General features: G+C 35.5%; 1 protein-coding gene across 5 annotated transcripts in view; it reads right to left on the reverse strand.

Moving 5' to 3' along the window:
* Nucleotides 1–15,956, reverse strand: part of DACH1 (dachshund family transcription factor 1) — a gene marked incomplete at both ends in the record, with an annotated part of 411,700 nt that overhangs the window by 228,298 nt on the left and 167,446 nt on the right. For all 5 annotated transcript variants that reach the window (XM_081214579.1, XM_081214577.1, XM_081214578.1 and 2 more), the window contains one exon: nt 5,828–5,943. In XM_081214579.1, coding sequence (XP_081070705.1) covers nt 5,828–5,943 — 116 coding nt within the window. The remainder of the gene's footprint in view (nt 1–5,827; nt 5,944–15,956) is intronic.

The following is a 15,956-nucleotide window of genomic DNA, read 5'->3' on the forward strand; positions in this document are numbered from 1 at the left end:
CCTCTTAAATCTGGGAATACCACTTTATATGGAAAAAGAGTCTTTGCAGATGTGATTACGTTGACGATTTTGAAATGGAGAGATGATCCTGGATTATCTGATGGACCCTAAATACAATCACGAGTATCCTTTCAAGAGAGGCAGAGGAAGAAGTTATACACACACATGGACACACAAATACACACACACACACACACACATACACACACGACAAGGTGGAAATTAGAGCCACAAACCAAGGAAAGCTGGCAGTCTCCAGAAACTCAGAGGCAAAGAAACAGATGCTCCCAAAGAGCCTCCAGAGGGAGTGTGGCCCTACCGATAGCTTGGTTTGGCCCAGTGATAGCTGATTTTGAACTTCTCCAGAATTCCGAATTAATTTTTATTTACTTTAGTCACCAAGTACGTGGTAATTTGTTACGGCGGCCACAGGAAACTAATAGAGTGTTCAATACAAGTTTTAAGACTAAACACATTACATGATGAAGTTTGGTATTAGGCTGGCCTTCCAAAATGGGTAAAAGAAGATATATTACTTAATTCTTCTCTTCAAGAAAAATTTAAAGGGAAACACACATGAAATACTGATAAGCTAAATGCATTACCCTCAAAATGTCCAGTGATTAAACTTTCACAAATAGTCCCTACATATAAATTTATGAAAATGCATACTTACACATACTACATAAACTTCAGCGGTTTAAATAGTTTGTATCTTATTTACTCTTTGAGTGAGGCATTCAGTAGATTGCTATGTTTTAATTTGTGAGTGAAGAAGATCAATCCATTTGTGACTGTTTTACTTGTGCATTTTTCTGTTATTCTTACTTGTAAGTCTCCCCAGGGAATACAATGCATTTGTTATGATAAACTTCTCAATATGCAAAAATATCTACACACTAATTTTTTCCTCAGAAGTTGAAATGCTTAATGAATTTAAAATATTACAAATGTTGATACTATAAAAATAGGTAGTTTGGATGTTGTTGTTGGTTAGTTGGTAATACTTAGCAAGAAAAATAAAGAATATAAACTTTGAAAATATGTCTTTGAATTATAAATCCACGTGAGAATACTTTCCTATCATCTTTTTTTTTTTTTTTTTTTTTTTTTTTTAAGAAAAGAACGTTTCAATGGGATGAACTCTGGTTAATATTGCCCTGGTCTAGTATTATTTTCAAAATGGTAAAATTTCATTTATAAGTTCTTACCTTTTAAGCATAGTGCATGTGTGTTCACAGTTGCTTTTTTTTTGTATCCTGAATGCATATTGATTAGGTGCCTACGAGGTCACAGTGAGAGAAAAGATGTATCTAAGAAGCAAAACTATGAATCATTCATTCATTTAATTTGAATATATTTGAAAAAATTAGGTAATGGATAACTTTTTTAATGTTAAATGCAAATATTTGAGACTCACTGAGTTACTTCTTAATACTTACATGAAAATTGTATTTCAAAACTAGTTTGCATTCTACCCTGAAGATAAAATCAGGAAGTTGGCCAAATATGCTATCCAAGTTGCATTCTTGGCACAGGAGGAGAGTATTTAGAATTCCTAAATAACCCTTTCCTTAATTGTAAAATACACATGATCCTAAAAAAGTATGAATGTTATTGGAACTCTGTTGCTAGGATGAATTTATTCCAAACTGGTATTTATTTTCAAAAATGATTTATGACATGTGCTCAGTCCAAATAAATGTAGGGAGCACTACAGGAGGTGTTGTGTTGTGAGACTCGACAAAGAGCCTTCTTTCTTTCATTAACTTCCACTTCTGGTTGCTATGGCATCCAGTGACAACCATAAATTTGGAAATTATCACCATCTGCCCACGCCCCCTTCTAAGGTTACACACAAGCCCACTTGAACAACCAAAGTGGCAAACAAAAACTCCATTAAGCAATCTCAAAGTTTTTTCTTTTCATATTATAGATACCTAAATACATAATCTTAGTCCTGGAAAGACACTTTTTAAAAATATAAAAATAGTCAGAATTTTTTCTGAAAAACAGATTCCTCAAGGAAAGATTATTATTTAACTCCAATGTTCAATTGTTGAAAAGAAAAATGAAGGAATGATTAGAAACAAATTGACAGATTTTTATAAATTGTCAAAACAAATAAATTTTTTCACAGGATCAATTTTTGCAACCTTGATGGTAAATCTGCATCTTTTATGCTTTTCAATGGTAATACTTAGAGTACAAAATCACAGTTCAATGTTTATAGGCAGTCGATGATATAAATCTTAGAAAGGATTTGAGATTTGAGGGTGGGTTGTTTTCTTCTTTCTTTGTTTTTCTTTTTTTTTTTTTTTGAGATCTATATGTTTGTTTGTTTGTTTTGCTAGTTTTAGAAAAATGATTTCCAAGTCTTTAAAAGATACTGATATAGCTATAGACTCCTGGAAAAAAAATATTAAACTCAAACTCACAGGTCAAAAATATAGTAGAAATGTCCTCAAACTAGTTTGCTTAATGTCAAAAATGTTGACATATAAGTTTTTCATTGTTTTAAAAAAATAACACATTTCATCTTTCCCATTTTGAGGAAAAAAAATAACATTTTAGTTTTAAAGAAAGTAGCAAATATAAATAAAGTCCTGGGACAAAATAGTCTATATGTCCATATTGAATTATGTTCCCTGAGTAAAAGTACTCCTTGGGAGAAAGTGTTACTCATTCTTGAGAACTATAAGATTTCTTTAAGATGATCAAACTTCCAGTTAATGTTTTAAGATAGTGAATGACATTCTCCAAGGGATGAAGATATTATTCTGTATTCTCTAAAATCTAAACTTCTCCATCTAGAAAAATTTTGTGTAAAAAGAGCAATCATATTGAATATAGAAAGACAGCACAATTCATGTGCAACAGTCAAACATATGGCAGCGTCAAATCTTTGGACAAATGTCTAAAAATTGAATTAAGTGAAATAGGCAAGAGTGAGCTCACACGCCCTGTTTTAAAGACATTCCCTGGGTTCTATAGAGTATTAAACTGTCCAAAAGCCATTTTTCAAATCTAATCTACTCTCCTGTTGAGTCTCCATTTCCTCATCTTTCGCTGGAACATGACTGATGAAGGTCTGTTTCAATGTAATGCTTAATAAGCTTGAGAGAAACCCTGGTTTCTGGGCTCACAACATATCAGGAAGAACAAAAGTTTAAAAAGCATTTATGAGAAGACAGCACAGCAATTGAAATACATGAAATGATCCTGCTTCAAAAATGAATGTCCATAATAATGTGTCAAGTTTAAACTATCTTCAGTATCTCTGTTCACCAAGCTAGGGAAGTGTGTAAGATATTTCAGAAAGGGATCTATCAAAAATGACTTAATATTTTTTTAACATCTTTATTGGAGTATAATTGCTTTACAATGTTGTGTTAGCTGCTGCTGTATAACAAAGTGAATCAGCTATACTTATACATATATCCCCATATCCCCTCCCTCTTGCATCTCCCTCCCACCCTCGCTATCCCACCCCTCTAGGTGTTCACAAAGCACAAAGCTGATCTCCCTGTGCAATGCAGCTGCTTCCCACTAGCTATCTAGTTTCCATTTGGAAGTGTATATATGTCAATGCTACTCTCTCACCTCGTCCCAGCTTACCCTTCGCCCTCCCCATGTCCTCAAGTCCATTCTCTACATCTGCATGTTTATTCCTGTCCTTCCCCTAGGTTCATCAGAACCTTTTTTTTTTTTTTTAGATTCCATATATATGTGTTAGCATACAGTATTTGTTTTTCTTTTACTGACTTACTTCACTCTGTATGACAGACTCTAGGTCCATCCACCTCACTACAAATAGCTCAGTTTTGTTTCTTTTTATGGCTAATATTCCATTGTATATATGTGCCACATCTTCTTTATCCATTCATCTGTGGATGGACACTTAGGTTGCTTCCACGTCCTGGCTATTGTAAATTGTGACTTAATATTCTGATTTTGAGTTTCAGCTTATGATCTTCAGTTGTTTAGAAACTTCACTTACCCCAAAGTTACTTTATGGTCTTAATTATGTGAGGTGCTGCTATTCTTAGATTCTGATGACATCACCTTATCTCACCATTGCTTAGGTAGTGAAGTATTTATTGTTTTCACCTTAAAATGTTGGCAGGCAATTTGGAACCAGATCTTTTCTGTTTTAATGCAAAAACAATCTAGAATACTTTTCATCCAAAATATAACTGTGATTAGTGAGAATCATCACAAACTTATCAAATTATAAAATAATGATTGTTAAAATGATTATTTTTTTAAAGCCCCAAAACGTATTCATTGAGAAGTTAAGTCAAAGACTCTTCCGTCTTTCTTCTAGCACACCTGAGTCTTTCAGTCATAAAACATGAAAAGTTAAGATCTTCTTTCCATCTTGACTATGAGGTACCAACCCCCCACCCCCGCCCCGGCCAAATCTGCAAATCAGGAAATTCTATCTAGTGAAATAAAAACAGTTAAGCCTTAACAAAACGCTACCTACTTCTTTTCGAAATATCACATTTGGACTTAGAATTTCAGGCAGTAGGATTCAGTTACTTGTGAATCATGATGAAAGTAAACGAATAGAAATGATGATACCTGCTCTGTAATTGGGTTGTTTTCAGCTATTGATTTTACTTTTCTGTTTCTCGATTTTTCATCTGCAAACATTAGCATAAAGATACAACTCTTCTTTGGAATGTGAATTATTTACTTTTAAGAACCTTTGGTACCTTACAAAAAATGTTAAATATATAAAATAAATAACTTCAAATTCAACTCAGTGGGTATTTGATAAAGGTTCACAAAAGTGAATCAATTGTTCAGACGCTGCCACAAAAATAAAGGTGAGTTAAAAGAGCCATTGCTTCCAAGGAGCTTTCAACAAAGTATGGAATGCGAAATAAGATACCCATGATTATATTACAGCCTAGAGAAATACAAATGTTACAAAGGAAAAAGCAAACATTTATATGGGAATTCAGAGAAAAAATTAAGACTTTCTCCTTATCTTGCCAGATTATCTTTCCTGTTTCAGTCGTGTGAAATGACAATTACCTCTTTATACATCTATCTCCTCAATAAACTTTCATGATGGCAAAGATTAATAAATACTATATGTTATATAATAATAATATCATTATTATCATAATTTTAATTTGCTCTGAGTCTGGATGAAACATGGAAAGTGGGCAGATGTGTGTAAGTATATAAAAGAATTAATGAACACATCCAGGTGGTGAAAATCAAATGAGCTGTTTTTGCATGCAGCACATTATGAAAGTTGTTTATGGTATAGAGCTTTTGTGGTCAAGACTATTCTTTTACTTGTACATTTTCAAAATTCTAGTGATAAACATCCTTCAAATGCTTCTAACAGACATAGTTTAGGTGAAACAGGAGATATTTCTATTTGACATGGTTACAGTCTTTTGTTTGGATGCATGTTAATCTATTTTGTGAGTTTTTGTGGAACGAACTATAAACTTAGAATCCAGAGACCTGGGTTTGAATAACCACTGCCAGTGACCAGCTGGTTGACCTTGGGAAAGTTACTGATTCTCTCTGAGCTTCAATTCCTTAACAGGAAAGTAGGGATAAGAATTTGTCATTTGATATTAGCAAGAGGATTAATTACAATAACTCCTAGTACTGTGTTCAATTAAACTTCTTTAATTTTATTTCAAATAAAGAAATGATGATAATAATAATGCAGTTTTGAAATAAATTCTCATCAGTAACATTATCTTAGTGTGAACAAAATATAACTGATGAGTGTGAATATCTATGGCACTGGCTGATTTTGAATATTTTCGACATCAATAGGTAGCAGTCTTACCTGTTGGTGGGATTATCCCAGGAGACATAAGGCCTGGGACAGAATGTGGCATGATATGAGAGTTCTCTGGGGAGGTGACACTTTGAGTCCTCTTAGGAGGCCTTCCAGGTCTGGAACTGAAACAAACAAACAAAAAATTTTTACAATTAAGCTGTTGTCTTACACATCATTTCAAAGTTGTTTCAAGTGGTAACATGGACTGTAAATAAATTTGTTTCAAGGACAGTTGCTTTTGCAGTTAGATGTAATAGACTTCCATCACTAATTAGATTACATGCTGAATTCATTTTCCTCATTGAAGATCAGCCACTCTTGATGCATAATTCATAGCCTGCACCTCGTTACCTGCTTCTTCATATTAATATCTATACACAGTTTGAATTGCCTCGTTTGCATATGCTAAAGTTCTGCATGCAGCCTTCAGCGCGAAAATTATGCACTAACTTGTAATAATTATTACAGTCAGCCTGCTATTGATTTATGAGAATTTTAAAAACCAAATATGTGTAGTACTTGTAATGAATGATATTTTAAGGTTCTTCAGGAAATTAAAAGGCAATGGCTGCCTAAGGAAATGTTCTGCTTGTTTGATTTAATACTACAGTTAGCTGGGAGGTGGAATGAAAGAGTGATTCAGACCTATAGCACATTTTTCGATGATATGTTTTATTACTTCATACTGCTAGCCTGATATCTAGATGATAGATGACAATACATATCTAATGTGTGAAAAGGTCTTGCAATTTCTTTATTTTTTGTCATTTAAAAGATAAGTCAAGTCATCATTTAACCCTTATTCTATTTAAATGAATAGCCCCACTAGGTTGCCTTACTTTAAATCTGCTAAAATACATTGGAAAGGCTTAGGATTATTTGTAGAACATCATTTAGAAACTGCCAGTGTAGCATCATATATCTGCCTTTGAGATAAATAAAAATACTTTGTGTTCCAGCAGTACTTCTCCTTTGCTTGCCTATTGTACAATGATAAGTTTTAAAATTATAAAAGCAGAAGGTGAAAAGGATACAAGTATTCACCATCCTTGTACAAGGAAAACATGAAGAATACAGTATTAGCAATTTTTGAAACAAAGATAATTCTCATTGTTTCCACTGTCTGCCTCTGTATCATGAATATACATTTATGAAAGGCTTTTCCATCATTTTTCTGGCCAATATGTGCCAGGACATATCAAAACCTCCAGATACATCCTTCATAAGTTAACGTCTCCATGTCAGCTTCAGCTGAGATCCTTTGCCTCATCAGAAGATTCAAAGATCCTACCTCTATTATTTAGTGTAAGTAAAATATGTAGTCATTTAACAAATGTTAGTAGGCTCTTTCTGTTTTCAAAGCAGTGCACCATGGAGGCTAATTTGGGAGAATGGGTTCTTAGTCTTCAGGAACTTACACTCTTGACAAAGGGACAAATGTGGTGCAGAAAGGACTAGGGTGCAAACCAGAATGTGCTGTGTCCTAAGCAAGGTGCAATCTGAACACTAATGGGAAGTTAGGCTGGATGATGATACGTTCCCTGTTGGACATAAGATTTCATGGTCCTAGGAGGTTAGAAGAAAATTCTGAAGGATGGGTTGGACTTGGAGAGAAAAAAAACAGAAGAAAGCACACTCCAGTGAGAATGGGTGAAAGGAAGTGAAACATGAAAATGTATGAATGTATAAGACTTTTTCCAGTGAGTTGAAACAGGTCAAATAAAATGAGGGGCAGAAATCCATATTGTTAGACTTACTGCCCAGGGCCAGATCCTGGAGGACTTTGAACCAAGAGCAAGTAGATTGTGCATTTGTTTTGCTAACCAATAAGGACACGGCCCTGTGTATTCTGAAGCATCTCTCTGTCTACTTATTCTTATTCTTCATTATTACTCTTCATTCTAAACTGATTCCTTAACTCCTGTTATTTGCCATAAGACCATCGACAGCCCTCTGATGGTCTCCATTCTCCCTGAGTAATCACTTTCATAAACATTACTAATATGTTAAGAAATAACAGCTAAATATATCATCTACTGCCTAAAGCTTCCTCCTGGGGTTCAGACAGATTAATGCCTGTCTACTGGAAATCCCTGCTTGGATATTCTATAATGATCTAAGATTCAGCTTGTCCAAATCTGAATTCAGCATCTTCTCCATTAAAACCTATTTTTCCTTGGTTCAGCAAAATGTCACATAATTGACTAAGCCAAAAATCCAGCACTCAGCTGTCTTTCCCTTCCTTTGTAGATTCAAACACCATCCCAATGGAAGATATCTCTCTACCCATTCTTTCTATCCCCACACCTATATTTCAGATCAATTCCTTCCTTTCTTATTTGATCTACTATCACAGCTCTTCCAAGACCTACCTCCAGCTTCGTCCCACTCTAGAGCCTAGAGTGAAGTCTAGATAACTTTCCATACTGATTTTGGAATGATTTTTTTAATGCAAATTTAATCATGTTTTCCAACTGCTTAAAGATATCAACAGTTCCCTAGAGCATTGACACTCCTTAGCACAGTACCAAGGTCTTCCAATACTTGGACCCTGTCTACTTTTCCAATCTCTGCCTTTTATTCCTAAATTCATGGCTTATATTTGGCCCTAATGAATTTATTAACAATGTCCCATGTTGATTTGGTCTCCTATGACACCAACTTTTGGTCTCCTATTATACTAACTTTATTGCAACCTGCCTCCTTTGCCAGCAAAGCCTTTTACTACATCCCATCCTCATCCCCATTTTACCTGACTAAACCTCCATCGTCCTTCTAACTAACCACTTCTAGTGAGTATTCCTTCTATGCACTATGACAGCTCATGGTGAGCAACTCTATTAGAGCCCTTTCTGCCCTGACTCTATTAATCTGCTTATTTGTTTCACTACCAAGACTGTATGGCAGAAAGTGTATAAAATATGTCTGTTTTCCTTAAAACAGCTCAGTGCCTGGCTCACTGTATGTATTTAAATACATTTTCACCCAATTTATTAAGCCCAATTCTTCAAATTCCTCATCAATTCCAGTAGTCTCCATGTTTCCAGGAAATGAAAAGTGAGATGCAAAAAAAGTTTGGGATTCTGAGTCTAAAGAAGCTAAATACACATATGAAGCTCAGAGAAAAAGAATACAAGTATTGAGAGATCTCAAGCAAGATGCTGTGGAGAAAGTGGGAAAGGAAAAGTAAGTTAAGATTTGGAAGATTTAGTTCTTTAATTTGTTTTGCTTTTAAAGAAGGTGAAACTGTGTATCAGCACTTTATCATTGAGGCCACAGGAGCTGTCCTCACAGCCCTCACTCTGGAAGCAGAATTCAGGCTACTAAGTGGGAACACTTTATTTCACACTGTGATTAGAAAAGACCCAGTGGGCTCTTTTTACCCCAGATAGCTCCTGCCCTATCTATCACATTGCCTCCAATTCCACTAATAGAGATTTACTGCTTTTAGTCTTGAAGCTTTAAGATCTTTTAAAGCCTTCCATTAAAATGCAAATACCCTTGGTGGGGGTTGCACTCTAAAGCCATCTGCTCACACCCTACTAGGGGTTACTTCACTATTAGGGGAGAATACAATCTTGAGATATCTATGCAAAGAATTGAGAATGGGGGCAAGGGGGCGCTCCCCAGAAAGATTTGGAAGAAAAGCCAAGTCATTTATCCTTTTGCCTAAGAACAAGAGGGAAGCTCTTCTCGGAGTTATACAAGACTTCCTGGTGTAGAGGAAGTTAGACGGTTTATTCATTAACAAGACCTTCCTCTATCCCTTCACGACCTAAGTTAGGTCCTCTTATTGACAGCCTTGATGTTTTCCCCTTCCTGCAGTCTTGGTCACTAACTGCTAGAGGGTTTAACTCCAGAAGATCTAGGAAGATAACTTAATTGTAAAATATTTGAATATTTAGATTACTTTCAGTAGAGCTTTAGGGAACTTCCAGGAGAAGCTGTGTAGTACCGTGGTCAGAAGCACGGGTTGTATTGTCTTGACACATCTAGCTTTAAATACTGGCTCCACCTCTTTACTAGAAGGTGTGGCCTTGATCAAGCCACCTGATGTCTCTGAATAACTGATTAAATCAAGATTTTTTTTTAAATGGACCTGTTTGCTTTGTTAGAAATAAGTTGTACTTAGAAAGAAAAAGAATAATTTAACTGAAAAGAGGAAGTGAAAGAATTAGCAAAAGCACTTCTTTGGGGAATGATCAGTTGCCTCAACAGCAGACACCTTCAAGCCTCCTTACTACACCAGTAACCCAGCTTTACCCCCAGAGGATCAGAGCAGCTGAACTCTCCTAGTTCTAATCAAAGCAGAAGACCTCACTTAAATAAATTATTACTCTTAATAGCTTGACTGAAATCAAAATTTATGACTTTGGTAATTGTTTGTGGCAAGCTTCACACATGAGCCATAGTGCACCCTTTAGTATTTTCAACCATTTGCATTAAAAGAGCAGAGCAATCCCTTAGAGATGGCCACACTTGGCATGTCACAGTGGACACAGTGGATTCTCACACTTGGTAGGAATCCATTCTGGCACATCCTTTCCTGCAGTTCTGATTTAAAAAGGTTTCTTTTTCAGATAGATCACTGGGTAGACATCTCTCCTTACTCTACATCATTAAATCAGTCTCAGGCTAATTTCTGTCTCTCTCCCTCAACTGTACGATGTTTACCAACACTGCCTAGTCCATTTAGTGTGCTTACTCACAATGATGTCAAAATCTAACTTAAAGAGGCTAAGTGCATCAAAAGAGTGAGAGGTATTTGAAATACTCCAGGAAGGTACAGTACATTTTTTTCAACTCCTCACCTCCAGAAACACCATCTTCTTTTAACCTCTTCAGTACTTTTGAAGTAATTAAGTTCCATTCTCCTCCTGAGATTTGGAGCAGAGAGGCCCATGAAACCCGGAAAGAGATTGTGATGGCTATAAACTGGGAAATGCTAAAGTAGCTGCTAAGCAGAAATTTGGGTTCCAAGTCCTACCTGTCTAGAGAAACGAAAGAAGGGTTCCATTCAATCATTCAATTCCTTCAACCATCTGTCTAAATGAAAGGAGCTACTGTACAACAAGCAATGAGCTAGACATTAAAGTTTTAAAATAGAGACACTCCTTTCTTTGAGGAGGAAGATAAAATTAAATAGCCTGTGGGATAACAATGAAGAAGAAAAATACATGGCAGCAAGTGAGCAGTGATTTTAGTCTTGGGACACAGCAAGCATTTAGGGGTGAAGGAGTCTTGCTCCATTAATCTACAAGAGTTCATTTGCCCTCTCCAATCTATTCACCCCAGGAAAGTGCCAATTGTGTGTTTATATCTTGCATAATTTTTTTCTAGTAAACTTCTTCTACAAAACCAAGCCAAGAAATACAAGAAATATATATATATTCACATATATAAGCCATATATATATTATTATTTCTGATTGAAAATGTACAATTTGCTTAATGATTTATATACCCACTTGAACACTATGGAGTCAGAAAAAGTGGGGATGTTTATGAGTAATTTATGCTAACAGAAAAAGATGCTTGTGTTCTAAGTGAAAAAGCAAGATACAAACCTGCACATATGGCATACCAGAGCACAAGAGAGAGAAATTAAGTAAAAAATGCAATAAATATGCATATAAAAAAAGAAAGACTAGAAGGAAAGATAGTAGACTATTAGGAGAGATTATCACTGGATGGAGAATTACAGTTTTTCTGCATCTGAAGATTTTAGTTTCTCTGTCAAAAGCATGTACTACATTTAACATATAAAGACAACTTTTAAAATTAATTTGTTTAACACTTCAGTACTCTGGCCATATATTTCAAATTGTGGACAAATCACGATTCTGGCTAAACTTGATCAGTGCCTGAGGATTACCTCTAGCCATAGCAGAAACCAGATATAATTTATCCTCTTTATCTTTCTTTTCTTTCCATATCAGTTCTAAAATATCTAATAAAAAGCAGATGATTATATGTAAAAATATTACCCTTGTGAGAACTATAAAATTAATCTAAAATATGAAAAGTACAAATATTCATTAATATCTTCCAGATCAAATCAACCTCATGAAATAGATCCATCAAAATAAAAGAACACAAAGAACTTCCCAAGATTAATGTACGTATATATTTCACCAAAAGTCACAGCAGATTTATAATACTCAGGTTATAAATGGATAGTTTTCCCTTAGAAGGATCTTGTTAACTTGCTAGTTGAATCTTTTTTTTTCAGTTTTTTGAAAGGCTGATTAGCCTTTTTTATGATTAGCATTATTTTCCCTTTGCATGAAGTTTTTTTCTACCATTGGCAAAATTTTGAAAGATACTTTTTGCAATGATGACAAATTTGAGCACTTTCTCAATCTCATATCCTACATTTGTTTGGACACATTTTTGTATTTTCTGTATAGGTGTGTGTCCCAGACATGTGTACTTCTCAGTACAAATAGGTTATGAACTAATTCATAAAAGAGATGTTTTCCACCATCACCAAAATACCGAGTCCCATGGGGCAAGCACTTGAAATATCACCCGCTGTACACTTGGAAAGCATACAGATCAGTGGCTCATGAGCACGAAACACACAACATTCCCTCAACTCTTTACATGGCAGGTGTTATAGACTGAATTATATTCCCCCACATTCTTATGTTGAAGCCCTAACCCCAATGTGATTGTATTTGGAGACTGGGCCTTTGGTAGGGAATTAGGCGTAGATGAGGACCTATCAGTAAGACCCTCACGAAAGGATTAGTGTTCTTATAAGCAGAGATGCCAGGGAGCTTGCTTGTTCTCTCTCAGCCCTGTGGGGACACAGTGACAAGGCAGCTGTCTACAACACATGAAGAGAGCCCTCCCCAAAACTGACCATGCTGGCACCCTGATCTCAGACTGTCAGCCTCCAGAACTATGAGATAAATTTCTGTTCTTTAAGCAACCCAGTTTATGCTATTTTGTTTGGTAACCTGAGCAAGACTAAGACAGTAGGCAATTCTATACATTAACTGAACAAATACATATACAAATACACAAAATAAAATTTCCTGTAAAAAAGAGCTAAAAGTAAATTTTAAAAAAGGTTCTGCACTCAAATAAACTTGGCAAATGCCCCATTAAACTTATTAATCATACATATATTTTGTGGAAAAACTTCACAAATTCCTAAAGCCTTTTTTTAAATAAGTTTATTTGTTTGTTTGTTTATTTTTGGCAGCATTGGGTCTTCGTTGCTGCATGCAGTCTTTCTCTAGTTGCGGTGAGCGGGGGCTACTCTTCATTGAGGTGCGTAGGCTTCTCATTGCGGTGGCTTCTCTTGTTGCAGAGCACGGGCTCTAGGCGCGCGGGCTTCAGTAGTTGTGGCACGCGGGCTCAGTAGTTGTGGCTTGCCGGCTCTAGAGTGCAGGCTCAGTAGTTGTGGCTCACGGGCTTAGTTGCTCCGCGGCACGTGGGATCTTCCTGGACGAGGACTCAAACCGTGTCCCCTGCATTGGCAGGCAGATTCTTAACCACTGCGCCACCAGGGAAGTCCCCTTCTTAAAGCTTTTAATATTTTTGTTTTGTGGATCAATTTCTCAGAGCTTTCACTATGCTAGAGTGTACTATAAATCTCTAAGAACATGGTGAAATAGGCATTTACTAAAACTTAGTTTACCATGAAACCTGTTATTTCCAGGGAGTCTGTTTAGAGACGTGCTCACAGTATGATTATATTCAAATTATAAAACTTCCTCATCTCTCAACATTACGAAGCCATGCTCTGTGTCATAGGTCATATGACAATTGTCACATGAGAAGTATTCTCCAGGGACAAGAAAAGCAGCAATTCACATATTCTATAGAGTTGATATGAGTTGATAATTACTTAAAACACAAGGTTAACATGAGTAAACTGAAATCATTACAAACAGAAAACAAATAGGAGCTGAAATTAGCTACTATTGTGAGGAGGAATTATTGCTGACTCTGACTTCAAAACTCACACTATCCAGACCTCAAGTAGTACAGGAAATTCATTTTATATGAATCCTGTTTCAAAGGTCATTGACAAAATTTCTGAGGTCTCCAGCTCTGTTGGAGCTATTAAATACTGAATAGGAATTACTCCAAAATAAGTGTTAAAATATACTGGAATGTAACTAAGCTATATTTAAGCATTTGTATATTGTGTTAACAATTAATTACAGTCCAATATCCTAAAGAGAGTCTCTGTTTGACAGGTTACATACTTAGGATAATCTAGCCCCTAAAGTTTTTAAGTCCCCACTCCCCTTTCATAGGATCTATATGTGATAGCCACATTAAGAAGATTATTTAAAATCCATGAAATGCATTAGTTATATTAATCTTAGAATTAATATATTAATCATGGATTTCTTAACTTAATGAATATATTTTTTGATATTAAGTTTTTATCAAATCAGAGGTCTCATATTCTCCTCTCAATTTGAGTTATTTATTCACATCAATGGTAAATGACACTTTATAAAGTATATCTAGTGACTTATCACAAAAGTATATTCATATTTTTTAAATATTTTGTGGAATTAAGAGTAATTTAATGTAATTTAAAGTTTAAATTAAAGAATATAAAAATTTAATACTATTTATTTTTACCTTTCCATTGCATACGTTATACATCAACATACATGATATTTCTTACAAAGAGGATACTGTTTGTAAATTGCATTTAATGTTTGTCGAGAGAGCCAAATATTTTTAACCTTTTAATCACCTTACTATTTTCTCTACTTCCCATAAGCCATCCAAGCTACAGATAAATCTACTCACAGCACATCTGTTTCAAAATTATCTGCAAAGAATGACTGAAATCCTCTAAGGGGAAAATCCTAAAATAATGAGAAACAATTGTAAATGGCTTTCTTAAAGTTTTGGGATGAGTTAGTACTTTATTGGTCTCTTTCTCACAGTTTCTGTCATACTTCAAAACCATACTCTATAAAATTTAAATTTAGTATTTAAAAATATTCCAGGGCTTCCCTGGTGGTGCAGTGGTTGAGAGTCCGCCTGCCGATTCAGGGGTCACGGGTTCGTGCCCCGGTCTGGGAAGATCCCACATGCCACGGAGCGGCTGGGCCCGTGAGCCATGGCCGCTAAGCCTGAGCGTCCGGAGCCTGTGCTCTGCAGCGGGAGAGGCCACAACAGTGAGAGGCCAGCGTACCACACACACAAAAAAAAATTCCAGCTAAGACATTCAATATCTAAACCAATCTTTTATTCAATCTCTGGACTCCTAGTCACAAAGAAAAAAGTTTCATTTCTTGTAATTTTTCCATTTGAATTTCAAATGACTACGTCTCCTCTGCAATTAATGTTGGTTATATTTTGTTTGAACCAAAAGCAACGTATTTAGTCTTCTGTCTCACTGGGACATGCCATAACCCTGTTCATATATGTGCAATGGCTCTGTTTTTGCAGATCATCTTGAATTTGGCCCCAATATATGTTCACTGCTCTAATCTCAAAATAATATCCAGTTCTTCTCTGTAGGACATGCCATTTCCAACACTCTGAATGCCCTTTTCCCAAATGTTTTCATTTTATTTTGGAATAGTACATTAAATAATAGTCACAGTTGTATTATGTTGTCTAACCCCTAGGCCCTGTGCTAAGTTCACTATGTCATCTAACTCTTTTAATATTCATAACACACCTTTAAGACAGGTATTATTGTTATCCTTATTTAACTGATGAGGAAACTGAAATACAAGAAAGTAAAAGGCCTTACTCAATATGCCACACATAAAAAGTAATAGAGTGGAGCTGAGTAGGGGGAAGGATAAATAGGCACAGCACATAGACTTTTTATGACAGTAAAAATACTCTGTGTGATACTATCATGGTGTATACATTTGTCCAAACCCATGGAGTGTACAACACCAAGAATGAACCCTACTGTAAAAGATGGACTTTGAGTGATTATGATGTGTCCATGTAAGTTCATCAAACGTAACAAATGTACCCCTCTAGTGGAGGATGTTGATAAAGTGGGAGGCTACGCATGTGTAGGAAAAGGATCTGTATGGAAATTCTCTGTATCTTTTGCTGTTTTGCTGTAAACCTAAAACTGATCTAAAAACAATTAAGTCTTAAAATAAAGTAAGACTTGTGAACCAAGG

Source organism: Mesoplodon bidens (assembly GCF_964165515.1).
Source record: "Mesoplodon bidens genome assembly, chromosome: 17".
Taxonomy (NCBI): domain Eukaryota; kingdom Metazoa; phylum Chordata; class Mammalia; order Artiodactyla; family Ziphiidae; genus Mesoplodon; species Mesoplodon bidens.